At 36.0% G+C, this 13,729-nt stretch overlaps 1 protein-coding gene across 2 annotated transcripts in view; it reads right to left on the reverse strand.

Annotated features, from left to right (window-relative positions):
• The window catches only part of PIK3C2G (phosphatidylinositol-4-phosphate 3-kinase catalytic subunit type 2 gamma), a 326,049-nt gene that overhangs the window by 251,654 nt on the left and 60,666 nt on the right, over positions 1–13,729 (reverse strand). For both annotated transcript variants that reach the window (XM_077756378.1, XM_077756377.1), the window contains exons 8-10: positions 12,511–12,630; positions 7,520–7,553; positions 2,274–2,469 (exon numbers count right to left, since the gene is read on the reverse strand). In XM_077756378.1, coding sequence (XP_077612504.1) covers positions 2,274–2,469; positions 7,520–7,553; positions 12,511–12,630 — 350 coding nt within the window. The remainder of the gene's footprint in view (positions 1–2,273; positions 2,470–7,519; positions 7,554–12,510; positions 12,631–13,729) is intronic.

The raw sequence follows: 13,729 nt of genomic DNA on the forward strand, positions 1-13,729 counted from the left end.
CATAAGATATGAAAGACTTTCAGTCAAGAAATATCACAAGAGACAAAAGTGGACATTATATAATGATAAAAGGGTTAATTCAAGAGGCTATAACAATTGTAAATATATACACACCCCAAATTGAAGCAAATATATTGATCAAACATTGACAGAAGTGAAGGAAGAAATAGACGGCGACCCAATAATAGATTTCAATAGCACATTTTCAGTAAGGGATAGAACAACCAGATTGGACCCAATAGATAAATAGAGAACATTCCACCCAACAGCAGGAGAATACACATTCTTCTCAAGCACAAATGGAACATTCCCTAGCATAGATCATGTTAAGGTCACAAAGCAAGTCTAACAAAGTTGAGAAGACTGATACCATACCATATGTGTTTTCTGACCATAATGGAATAAAACCAGAAATCAACAGCAGAAAGAAAACTGGAAAATTAACTAATTTATAGAAATTAACATTTTTGAACAATCAATGCATCAAACAAGAAATCAAATGGGAAATTAGAAAAAATACTGAACTAAATGAAATTGAACACACCATACTAAAATGTATGGGACGCAGCAAAAGCAGTACTAAGAGAGAAGTTTACAGCAGTAAATACCTACATTAAAAGAAGAAATATCAAAAATAAACAACCTAACTCTATATGTAAGGAACTGGAAGAAGAGGAACAAACTAATTCTAAAGTTAAAAGAAGGAAGAAAAAAAAATAAAGCTTAGAGCAGAATTGAAGAAGAGAATAGAAAAATAATGGAAAAAAGCAAAACTGTCATACCATATATAAATGCAGGATCTGTGCATGTAGTTTTATCAGTATTTATCTGCCTAAATTTTCCATGTTAATTAAAATTGATACATATTTTCTAATGGTTAAAAAATGTAAGAAATTTATTATTTTTATTGTATTATACACTAGACCTTTAAATTTTCAAAAAATTAAGAAAAAGGCATAAAAGAATCGTCCATGGGTTTAAAGAAATATGTGTATATGTAGATAGATAGTGTTTTTTACATACAAAATCCAATTTTTCCTATTAACTTCATAAATATTTGTACAGTTTAGTTATTTGCAAAAATACAGATAGCAATTTTTTTTTTACTGTAAAGGTTTCTACTTTTCTTTGAGATGCTAAATGAAGTGGGTACAATAAATCCATTTATAAATTACTACTTCTTATCAACTTTCATTGATTTAATCCACATTCTCTTAATTGATTTAATCCATGAGGTATTTAAAATAATGATTAAGTGTGCCTGGGTGGCTCAGTTGGCTGAGCATCCGACTCTTGGTTTTGGCTGGGGTCATGATCTCATGGTTCGTGGGTTCAAGGCCTGCATCCAGCTCTGCATTAATAGCATGCAGCCTGTTTGGGATTCTCTGTCTCCCTCTCTTTCTGCACCTCACTCCAATTCTCTCTCTCAAAAATAAATAGTAAACATTTAAAATAAAGTAATGATCATAATATGAATCTAATTATGTTATTCAAGAAAATACTACATAATAGAGCCAACCTAGAACCTAGTGAATGCTCCATGCATAATTGTGGTTAATTTCAATGTAACTCAAATTATCTTGGCTAATTCCAACTTTATCAAGGTACTAATTTCACAAAACATCTACCACTCACAACTTGATGAGTATCAGAGTGATTTTTTTTCCCATTAAGTACTTCTCCCTCTGTGTGCTATCTCTCTGTTCTGTTAATTAGCATTGGTCTTTTAAACTCAAACATTAAAAAAAAAATTAGGGCAATTACTGAATAGGTTGAGAATTTTCTGCTTCCATAATGATATACCGACAATATGCAGCTAATTTTAATATGGAGAATGGGAGAAGACTTGAGGGAAAAGGAATGCACATTTGGTAATGAAGTTTTTAAAAATGGTTTTAAGAATTTAGGGGGTGCCTGGGTGGCTCAGTTGGTTAAGCATCGGACTTCAGCTCAGGTCACGATCTCACAGTTCATGGGTTCGAGCCCCGCGTCGGGCTCTGTGCTGACAGCCAGCTCAGAGCCTGGAGCCTGCTTCAGATTCTGTATCTCCCTCTCTCTCTGACCCTCCCCTGCTCATTCTCTCTCTCTCTCTCTCTCTCTCTCAGAAATAAATAAAACATTAAAAAAAAGAATTTAGATAAATCTACGCTGATTACATTTCAAAATCTTATGAAATATTTGCTCCTGCAAATAAGAATAAGACACATTATGCTCTAATTAGAAGCCATGCAAATATTAACTAAAATTTTCGTGAAAAACTCACCACCACTTACCTGTGCACCCAAGTCTCTGGAAGGTTGTGAACTGCATACACTGTGAAGCTAAGGTGGGAATGGAGTCCAGGATTTACATAGGAAATCTCATCAGGTACATTTAGAGGCTGGAAATCTGCATAAAAGCTGCGGCAATGGACACTGATTAGCTGGTAGATGGCCCTGGATAATTCAGTTGTCAGTTTCTCTATCAAGCCTAAGAGAAACAAAAACAAAAACAGAAATCAGGTCATCTGTGAAGGGCCATACTCATTATAAGCCATCAATTACAGCTCTGAAATTTATGATAAATTTTAAATAAAATTTAATTAAAATGACCATCTATCAACTGACACCAATTAGCCACCTGTGCCTTTCTATGCAGCCTGAATTAGTTGATAGTAGTATAGATAATCAATAAGGTTTCATATCTTCAGTTGCAAAATCTTGGAAGCATGGCCTTTTATCATAAATCAGAGTTTTGGGTTATTAATTTAGCATTCTTTAATTTGAAATATTTTTTATTCTAGTTTATGATTGTTCAGAATTAACTTTCAGACAAGGAACATGGCCTTAGAAGTACTTCAAACAAATCCTATCTAAAAATTAATCATAATAAATTAGACTATGCTAAGATGTTTACCATTAACTGAACACTAATCTTATACATTGCACTACTGTAAAAGGAGAAGAGTAAAAGTACCTGGATGGGATCTGAAATAAGTTTGAAATAAAAGATTTTGATAGTTACTAAATCTCTTCAAAATTGATGCCTTACTTAAGTTTTACTATTGGTCATTTAAAAGGAGTTTAGTCATTATTCCTAAATGTGACTTGTCATGAAGGAAAAAAAATGAAAAAAAAAAAAAAGAAGACAAAGTATAGGGACTAATAGTTCTCAAGTGTGTACTAAAAGGGTCACCTAATCAGTGAATTTAAGGTAATCTTTCCCGGCTTTCTCTCTCCCAATAAACTCCCAATAAAATTCCTACCTGAGAGGAAGGAAGTAAAAGAGACTAAGGAAATGGACCAGGTAGTATAGGTAGTGGACTTAGATCAAAATCAGGAAAGATGGCACCATTACAATGGAGAAGCGTGAGGATGATGAACATTATTGTAGGGGTGGTTCAATGTCAGACCTCTTAATGGGGCCAGTAAATAACACCAACTACTGACATTTTTTTATGCAGTAGTGAATAACTGAAGGAATATACTCATCATATGCTCACAATTTGAATTGTTTTAATAATCTAATAGTGTTTCAAAAGTTAAATGAAGAATAAACTCAAATATAGAAGCTCAAAAATGATTTTTAACCTAAATCAAGAAAATCTTCAACAAATATTTAAGTGATAAAAGGGTTTAGGAAATGAAAAGGATGTATGAAGGGGAATAAGTTGTGAATGGAAGCTCTGGTGGCCTCCTCGGAGTTCCTCATGCCTGATGGGCTTTGCTGAAGGGGCCTCCAGGAGGGTAGCACAGAAAGCTATGGTAATGGTCAAAGAACCCCTCGGTGTGAATCAGCCCTTCGTCTTCACACAGCATCTGTCACGCTTCGTCCAATTGCCGAAATAGGCCTCCTACAATCCTACAAATTTGTTCTAGAGTAAGGCAGATAACTATTGAGAGAGAAAGCAGCCTGATCTGATCTGAACGTTATCCTTTCCCGTCCTGGGCCAGAAGAAAAGGACTGAAATGCCACACATTACTTCTACTTTTCCGCCACGTCGTCCCGGAGAAGTGAGATGGAATCGCAGCTTAACCTGTGGAGGAAGACGGCGAAGGAATCTGTGTTCTTCGGTGACATGCATACCCAGCTGGGCACAGCTTTGAGAGCGGGGCCTCGAGGCCCCCTTCAGGAGCGGAAGATCTTATCAGGAGGCCTGATCCCTGTGTCCCCAAGGGTCCTGAGCACTGCTCTGCCTCTGGACCAGACCACCCACCAAATAATGCCGCGGTTGTTGAGGGACAGGCAGAGCCAGCCTTCTGAAAGAGCTGTGGCGCCAGGCACATCAGGCTGTGAATGATGGCACGGCCGACCTCAGAACTGTTCTGCTGCCTCGCGGCTGCCGGGTGGATGCAGTTTAGGAAGCCACTTCCCTTCTGGCTCTGTCTTGTGCTTCCAGTAAGACTTGGGCTGATTCAGCTCTGTCGGCTAGATGTGGGCGCCTTCCCTCAGCAGGTCTGCGCTGACTCTGCAGACCCCCGGCACGTGTTGGCTGATGTCAGTGCTTTCTGTCGCGTGGGTCACGGAGGAATGGTCGATTTTGTGAAGCTTCAGTCCCAAGCTTGCAAGGCAGGACACCAGTCAGTGTAGCCTGCGACCTAGTACAGTCGATAGTGCAATTATAGGAGGCGTCCGCCCGGGACTGGAGGGCCTGATGAGGAAGATGTGCTGCAAGGCCTTGCCCCTGGAGGGGTCCAGGCTCGACTTCAGTTCCGCTGTAGACTTCAGGTTCCTCTTCCGCACGAAGAGCGGGGACTGTGGTTCTCCCCATCCCAGATGAGGTGTCCCAGACACCCCTGCGGCACGTGGCCCCGCCCACTCTGGCGGTGGCTCCGCTAGCTTCCGGGCGCGCGGGGATGTGGANCCAACTCCAGGAAGAGCCCGGAGGCTGAGCCCTGGCGCTGAGGAGTCATCAAGAGAACAAGTAAGTGCGTCGTTGTTATGGTCTTAAAACAGGCAGTGATTTTGATTTGATTTGATGTGTGTCAAGTGCAGTCACACAGTACCGCTATTTATTGAAATGCATGCACTTCCTCGTCAGGTTGTTTCTGAAGCATAAATTGCTTGTAGTTTCTAGTTGTTTTGAAAAGAAAATAACAGAACTAGCTTTTAAGTCCATCAGTCTGCAGTGTTCCAGTACCAGACAATTTGGTACTCAAAAATCATGCCCGTTTCAGCAAGGAGATTCTTTGAACCCCACCCATCCTGCCCCTCAGAAGCTCTGTCCATAATTAAACATTTTTTTTGTTTCTCAACACATGCTGTTATTCACTTAGTTATTCCTAAGTTTGTACAAAATTTATAAGATGGCCATAGTTTACTTTAAATGGTGCCCCTTTTTGAAATCAGGCTACGGGGATGAGCAAATTGAAATAAGCCCTAATTAAAATTCTCAGAGAAATCAGCAGTAGCAGTTAATGAAACAGAAGAGCAAAGCAGCATAAAAAAATCGTTTTTAAAGAGGACCCAAATTCTTGAGGCCAATCAACAGGGATTCTCCTGAACAACGTGAGGCAGGGAATTATAAATATATAGAAACATGTTTCCCAGTCCCACATCGTGCTTTTGGTACTCTGAAGCAGGAAGTACAACCTTCTTAGTAATAATTCCCAATCTTGTGCCAATGAATATACATCTAAAATAAGTCATAAAGTTGGATCAAAGATCTTATCGATTCAAGCCCCAGCACGTATTTTGGGAAATCTTAATTATGTGGATAATTACTCAAACTCTACTCTTGACTTTTTCTGCACAAATACAGTTTTTGGTTATAAATTGCTTCTTTGAGGTAGTGTAGAGATGTGTGCTTATGCCTTAATGCTTTACTTCCAGAGCTCTGGATGAAGAGTACATTTCAAATATCATCAGAAATGTGCTAGGGACTCAAGATCCTGGGTTTGGTGGTGAAATACGGAGTAATAACATTTATCACCCCTGACTTTATTCTGGGAAAAGAGTTATAGTATCATAAGTTGAGAAATAGTGACAACATATATTTGATTAAAAGGTGTTAATAAGGGGCACCTGGGTGTCTCAGTCAGTTAAGCGTTTGACTCTTGGTTTTGGCTCAGGTCATGATCTTTTGGCTTGTGAGTTCCAGCCCCATGCAAGGCTCTGCACTTGGGTTTCTTTCTCTCTTCCTCTCTGTGTCTCTCCCCTGCTCGTTCACTCTCCCTGTCTCTTTCTCAAAATAAATAAATAAACTTAATAAAAAGGTTTAAAAAATAAAATGCATTAATTAGAATCTGTGATGAGTTAGCATTGAATATAAATTTTTGTGAACATTTCTACACAGTTCTCTGGGATCTTATATCCCAACTCCTTAGGATATGGGATGAAGGGATTTTATTCCAACATTCCTAAAAAAAAAAAAAAAAAGGATGAGAGGTCCGGTTCCATATGACATATCTCCAGCTTGTTCACTCCTCATTCTATCACTTGGACTCTGTGTTATTGATATTGTTAGGGGGTGTCCATCCTTTCCCTTCTTTAATGATGTTCTGGATTTCTATGAATGCCTGGAACAGGGATTTTTGTGCTAGTGGTTTGTTTGTTTGTGTTTGTTTTTTCTCCATGCCCTCTGCCATCCCATATTCCTCTGTGATGTGAAGTGAGAGAGTTCTTCAAATGTAATTGAATGTCTTCTTTTGAGTGGTGGGAATTAGAGTTAGATATCCCTGAGCACATTCCTTTCTCCTAAAAATGATTAAGGGAATGGAGGACAGGTTGGGATTATCATTTGTACTTCACGTGACCTCTAAACCTAGAGTGTTAGTAGAATATCTGCGAGTCCATTTCCTTGAAGATACTCCTAGGGTTCATATGCCAGATACCATTTGCCTGTGCAAACAAGAACAACTCTGACCACAGCCTGCACATTAAATAACTATCATGTCTGCTACGCATATTGGAGAAATTTAGGATCAAAGAATTTAAGTCCCTAAAATCACAGAGTCAAAAAGTGGCCAGAGTTGAAATTAACCAGATTCTAAAAGCCAGATCCTTTGCTCTATACCACACTATTACACATCCACTGTTTTCTGTAGAGGCAAAGTCCTCCTGTGGCTTGCAGTTTTATAGGCTCAGAGCCTCTGTGAACACTTATTATTCCAGGACCAAATCCTCCTACATATTATGTTAGATTGGTCTTTCAAATAGTATTTGAATTTAAATTTGAAATTAGTAACTTTGAAGAAAGACATCTGCTACTTTTCAGACTCTTCTGACATCAAAATATAATTAGCTAAATAAAATTTTATAGTTCTTGGAATGGTTATAAGAATATTTTCAGTATTCCTTTCTTTTTTATAGATCTCTTGACTTTTCCCATTTCTTAAAAATGTCAGGCTAAAAGTTTAGAGTGTTGATTTTTACTTGCAGAATAATCATTTCCATCAGTAAAAAGAGTTTAGCAAAGCATTTATGCCTCAAAAAATGTTCGCGTGTATGTGTTACCATAAAATTTGGATAAAAAATTGAAAAGAATTCAGTTATTTTGGGTTCTATAACTTTTTAAGATGTGAGTACATGTATATTTTACCTTTTGATGAAGCCTCTGAATTTTGATGAAAATTCTGAAAAAGAAAAGTAGTACAAAGGCACAATAGTTATTTAGAAAACAAATTCACAAAACAACCAAACTGATTACATCCAGATCTAAACACTGAAATGTCTGTTGCATGATAAAAAGACAAAATATTTATTGGTATCATATGTCAATGTTGCTTAACAAACAGAGGGAATCTAAATTATAAGATAAAAGAAAAGCATTCTAAATGTTTCAATAAACCATCTAGGTTTTTTGACTGAAAAAAATTAGAATAAGCTCAGCCTGTTTAGTATTATTAGAACAGTTCTACAAATATTGGCTAAACTCATTTCCTTCCCCAGCAGTGAATAATTTTTTGAAATAAGTGAATTTTAGTTCTCTCTGTGTAATATGTCCAGTTTTTATTATTAGCAGACATTCACTTGTGAGCATTGGGCTGCTATGCGAAAAAGGGCTGGATGGAAGTGGGCAAAATCAGGGGCACCTGGGTAGCTCAATTGGTTGGTTAAGCATTTGACTTTGTTTCAGGTCATGATCTTACGGTTCATGGGTTTGAGCCCCCTCACCTGGAATTCTCTCCCCCACCTCTCTCTCTCTGCCCCTCCCCTGCTCATGCTCTCCTTTTCTCAAAATAAGTAAATAAACTTAAAAAAAAAAGTAAGTGGGCAGAATCATACAGATTCATGCTATAGTTTCATTTCATTATTTATGGGAGATTTAAAGAAACTGATAGTAAAACACTTGTGACCATATTCTAAATAAAAAGTACCATCTGAAATTTTATTTTTGTCACTTTAGTTCATATTCATTAGTATGGTTTTATTTATTTATTTGCTTGTTTGTTTATTTGTGTTTATATTTATTGGAGACCAGGAATTACTTTAGTGGTTTAGAATTTGCTGGTTATAACTTCATTATCATGAAAACTATATATGGTGACACACAGATTCACAAAAATGAGGTTTCAGTCCAAAAGCAAACATGATTTTCTAATATGTTTATCCACTTTAATTGGCACTACATTTCTTAAAAATTTTGCTTTAAGTTTGCTTTTAAAGCCCAGTTTCTGAAACAAACTAAGGATAATTGTGGGTTCTTTTGTAATCAAGAACTTGCTACAATATTCCTTTTGAAAGAAAACACTTTTATCATGTTTAAAATGTAATTAAATTTATGTATAGATTTTCACTTGAGCCTTTTCAGAGGTTTCATCTGAATGTAGTTTCAACCACTAGGCTTAACATCCATGTGGATGAGACCATTAAGAATGTTAGCCTGACTTAACTAGAATTCAGTTTATTCAGAAATAAAAACTTGTATTTTAAAATCACCATGACATCCACCTACAGCACAATGTGTAAGACCATATTTTTCACTTTGTGTTTCATTTATTGTATGAACATGTAATGGAAATATATTATGTGAGATTCTGGAATATAATATTGAAGGATGGAAAATTGTTTCCACTGCTGAGTGAGAGCATGAACAAGAGTATAATTGCATTTGTGATATAATTCATCATCTTGCCAAAACTTACATTTAATAAATACCTAATTACTTCTGTGTATGGCAGGAAATAGTCTCTTACAAGTTGACAAAAAAAAAAAAAAGGCAGCCAAGGGAAAGAGAAGCCTTTCAAATTTGAGTTTGTTGGCAGAAGATTCATTTTTCTCAGTATTTCTTTAATCTTTGGTTCATGGTGGGTAGACAGACTGAGGTACTTTGGCATTGTTAACTGCAGTTGGTTACTGCACACATTCTGAAAATGTGTACTTACTATTTCTGCCAATATTCTTATATAGGTGGGCTCATGGATTAGGATGGAGAAAGAGAGGAAAGTGTTTGAATGAAGGTGATGTAGAATAAATGAACTTTTAAAGTGTGCTCAAAATAAGTAGAATCTGTATATTTTATTTTTAATTATTTTTTTAAGTAGTTTCCATGCCCAGGATGGAGCCCAGTGCAGGGCGTCAACTCCGACCTTGAGATTAAGACCGGAGCCGAGATCAAGAGTTGGATGCTTAACTGACTGAGCCACCCAGATGCCCCTAGAATCTGTTTATTAAGGGTTTTAAACTATTTTTCCCATTGAAATGTATGAAATAACACTGGTAATTGTCAACTCTTTATTTCTATGTGTGAGTAATCACATATGAGTTAGTGCCCATAAGTATGCAAGATATGTGAAATGTGATTATTAGCTTTTCATAAGAAATACAATTGTCCAGTTTTCCTAGGAAATACTCATTTTCTCTTTGAAAGATTCTCTTGGCTTCAGCTAGATTGAAAGTTTGATATTTCTGAGAATATTGTCATTTTTGTTCTTTTAGGGAGTTTCAGAAAATGAATGTTTTAAGATAAAGCTTTTTGTATTGTGTAATATTTTTAATAACTTTGAAGTGCTTTATCCTAAAATTAGATTTTCCTTACTCTTTGATCAGTTATTTGTTTGTATTCATTCACTGAGAGCCGTACATAAAAACTGAAGCACAACCAAGTGGTCTTAACAGATGGAAAGACATGTGTTTACATTCATGCATGTGGTCTCCTCCTCTGGCAAAGGCTCACATTTGTCACGATGCTGGCTATAATGAGTAGACATGAGAAAATGACCTATGTGGTGCTTGTGTGAATTAAAACCTTCATGTTGGTTACATGGTGAGGAATCACAAAAACTACCACCAGCACCATCCCTACTACCTTCAGTAATAATGACTTATGCAAGAAACATTATCATTTGGACCTTCATTAACATTAATACTCATAGGAACCCTGCAAATTCTATTCTATTCTATTCTATTCTATTCTATCCTATCCTATCCTATCCTATCCTATTATTTATTTATTTAATTTATTTCTGCAGTGAGGAAAGCTGAAATCAGATATGAATTAATTTTCTGAGGGATATTCAGCTAAAAACTGGTAGATATTGAGTTCAAATTGTATTTGAATGACCCTAAACTCTGTATTTTATTTCCAGCTCTAGGTGCTTGTATGTCTCCCAAATGTGATGATCTAAGAGAAATTAATTGCAGCTTAGAGCCTGGAGCCTGTTTCAGAGNCTTCAGATGTTTTACCTTGTCTTTTCTGAAGACAATGCATATTAATATGTACATAGAAAAACAGCTTTGGAACCTACAAAGTTATTCTATTTTCTTCTATAATTGGAAGATATAAGAGTAGATATTTTCCCATTAAGAAAAATATAAGGAAATGAACACTTATTAATTTCAGACATCGAATTTTTATATTTATTGATTATATTGCTTAAATTTTTATTCATGCTTTGAAACATGAACCTTTTAATGAATGTTTATCTGAAAAATCTTTTGATAGGATGATTCCACTGTTCCTAGGTGGTCACTGTCGCTATTTATGTATGCAAATAAGGTATTCACATTTCTGTATTCATTATTATTCCATAATTACAAAAATAAGTTCTAATTAAAATAAGACATAGATTGGGGCACCTGGGTGACTTAGTCGGTTAAGCATCTGACTTTCGCTTAGGTCATGATCTCGCGGTTCGTGGGTTCGAGCCCCGCATCGGGCTCTGTGCTGACTGCCAGCTCAGAGCCTGGAGCCTGTTTCAGAGTCTGTGACTCCCTCTCTCTCTGACCCTCCCCTGCTCACGCTGTCTCTCTCTCTCTCTTAGAAATAAAAAAAAAAAATTAAAATAAAATAAGACATAGAAAATCCAACATTTGAAACAATGATGATGATTTATATATATATTAGTATAATTGTCCACTTTTTAAATCAGTCTTTTGGAAATTGCAAGGTTCGCATATTCAAGGTAATATAATTTGTGCTGTTCCTTTCCATTCGGGTAAAGAATGCATGTAACACTGTCTTACGAAGTTTCACATATATTGAGGAAAAGGCCTGGTTTCAAAATTCTATTTGGCCACTTAATAATCCTCTGTACATGAGCATTCTAAGCATCTGATTTCAATAATAAAATTAACATTAAAACACCAACTTCATGGTATATTGCTGTGAGGATGAACCGAAATAAAATAAAAGACAAAGTAATAAATAAGTGAAACTCTTTTATTACTGCAGTGTACTATCAAGTATTAGTTATTATGATCATCATATATTTCTGCTTCATCATTTGTGAAACTAATAACAAGAGTGAATGGATTTATTGTGACTAGATTTCGTAATCTTTTTCTTGGGCAATAATCACACCTGTAATTCTATAAGAGATTTCTGAGATTTAAAAAAAACACATAATACTTATTTTTTAAAATTTTTTTAACATTTACTTATTTCTGAGAGAGACAGAGAGAGAGAGACAGAGAGAGAGAGAGTATGAGCGAGGGAGGGGCGGAGAGAGAGAGGGAGACTCAGAATCTGAAGCAGGCTCCAGGCTCTGAGCTGTCAGCCCGGAGTCTATGTGGGGCTCGAACCCACAAACAGCGAGATCATGACCTGAGCTGAAGTCGGACGCTCAGCTGAGCCACCCAGATGCCCCAGTACTTATTTTTTTAACTAAAAAAAGAAAAACAGGTATTAATGCATGATACAACAAGTATGCATTGAAAATTCAGCAAAAGATACCACAAAAAACCTGGTCTTTTTCCCCTATACGTGTGCTTGTCCATGTAAGCATGGATACTTACCCCTGAATATACTCGTGCAAATGAAAGCCATTAATAGTCTATACAAACACTTGCCTGTGAATGCTATTATATAATTATATTCTTATAGGTAGGATGGTAGAATAGATTTCGGTCTCACTTGGAAGATTCATGGCAGTTACAAACTTCAAAGGTGTAAGAAATTTCCTTTAAATTTAATCAAATCTTTTTGGTATAATAGAATCAAGTTTCCATTACCCCCAAATAACTGAAATACATATGTGCACATGCAAAGACACACACAGACACAGTAGTCAAAATTCTTACACTCTTCTTAATTATTGAACTCAGGTTTAAAATAATTACAATTACTGTCTAATAAATGAGTATATTTACCTCTGCTTTTCTCTGAAGAGTTAGATTTAGTTCATTTATAGCATCTGTAATTTGTTTGGTCTCCACACACCCCAGAACGCTGCATATATTTTTTACTTCTTCAGTAATATCTACATTTTGCTATGGATGAAAAATAAGAAAATGCAGTTTAATTCAGATGCATTTTAAGTCTTTTCCAGATTAAGAAAACACAACTACTCAATTATAACATGGAAAAGAAAAATTTATGAGTAGTTCATGTGGAAAAAGCCAGTTATTTTATTTATATGAGCTCAATATGAGTCTCCAGAACAGCTAAATGACAGTGGGAGGGAATGATATGTTCTTTTGTTTTGTTTTGTCTTCCAGAACGACGCAGAGGAGAAAAATTTGTCATCAATCTTCTCCAAGGTTCAAAATACTTTTTAGATACGCTTAATGTCTAAAGTATTAGAATGCTGCTCTTTCAGAGTCTTTGATACACCAAATATTTCCCAAGACAAGCTTGGAATATAGCACATAAAATAACAAAGCTGCATCATTGCCAGTATTCAGTAACTCAAAGAATCACCAAGATAGAAGGAATTTAGAGGTAGTCCAGTTCAATTCCTATGTAATGCAGCATTCCTGACTGCTTGCATACCTGTAATGTGGAATAATTCTCTACTGACAGGACAGTCTCTCAAGTTTTGAACAAATAGTTTTTACAGAGATTTTTCTCATATTGAGTCAAGATGAATGTCTCTAAGTTTGCAACCATTTATTCTAATTTATCATTCCAGAACTACTTATAGTAAAGCTAATTACCTTTTCAGTTGAACAGCCATCAAATACTTGAAAATGATTATCATGTTTCCTTTTTCTTCTCTTTTTTTTCCCCAAGCTAAAATTTTCTAGTACCGTCAACTACCTTTACTTTATGTCCATTAAACTACAGTCTTATGGCTTGGGTCTCAGCACTTTGTGTACTCCATTTGTGATCTAGACTCTCTTTTCCTTCTAAATATTAGATGCTCTGAAATGTTAACATACCCACCTTTCCATTTTTCCTTCTTCTGTATTTTATTTGGACAGTCATATCCAATTCTTGGCCAGGTGTCACCTCTATGAAAAATATACTCAAATCTAGCCTTAATGTCTTCTGAATTCAAGTGCAAATACATGTTTCATATCTGAAGAATCTCTCATATGACAGATCAGCCATCATAGGATTTGTAAATTTTAAGCTGATTATTCCCCT

Source organism: Crocuta crocuta, unplaced genomic scaffold (genome assembly GCF_008692635.1).
Source record: "Crocuta crocuta isolate KB4526 unplaced genomic scaffold, BGI_CrCroc_1.0 scaffold262, whole genome shotgun sequence".
In the NCBI taxonomy this organism is placed as follows: Eukaryota; Metazoa; Chordata; class Mammalia; order Carnivora; family Hyaenidae; genus Crocuta; species Crocuta crocuta.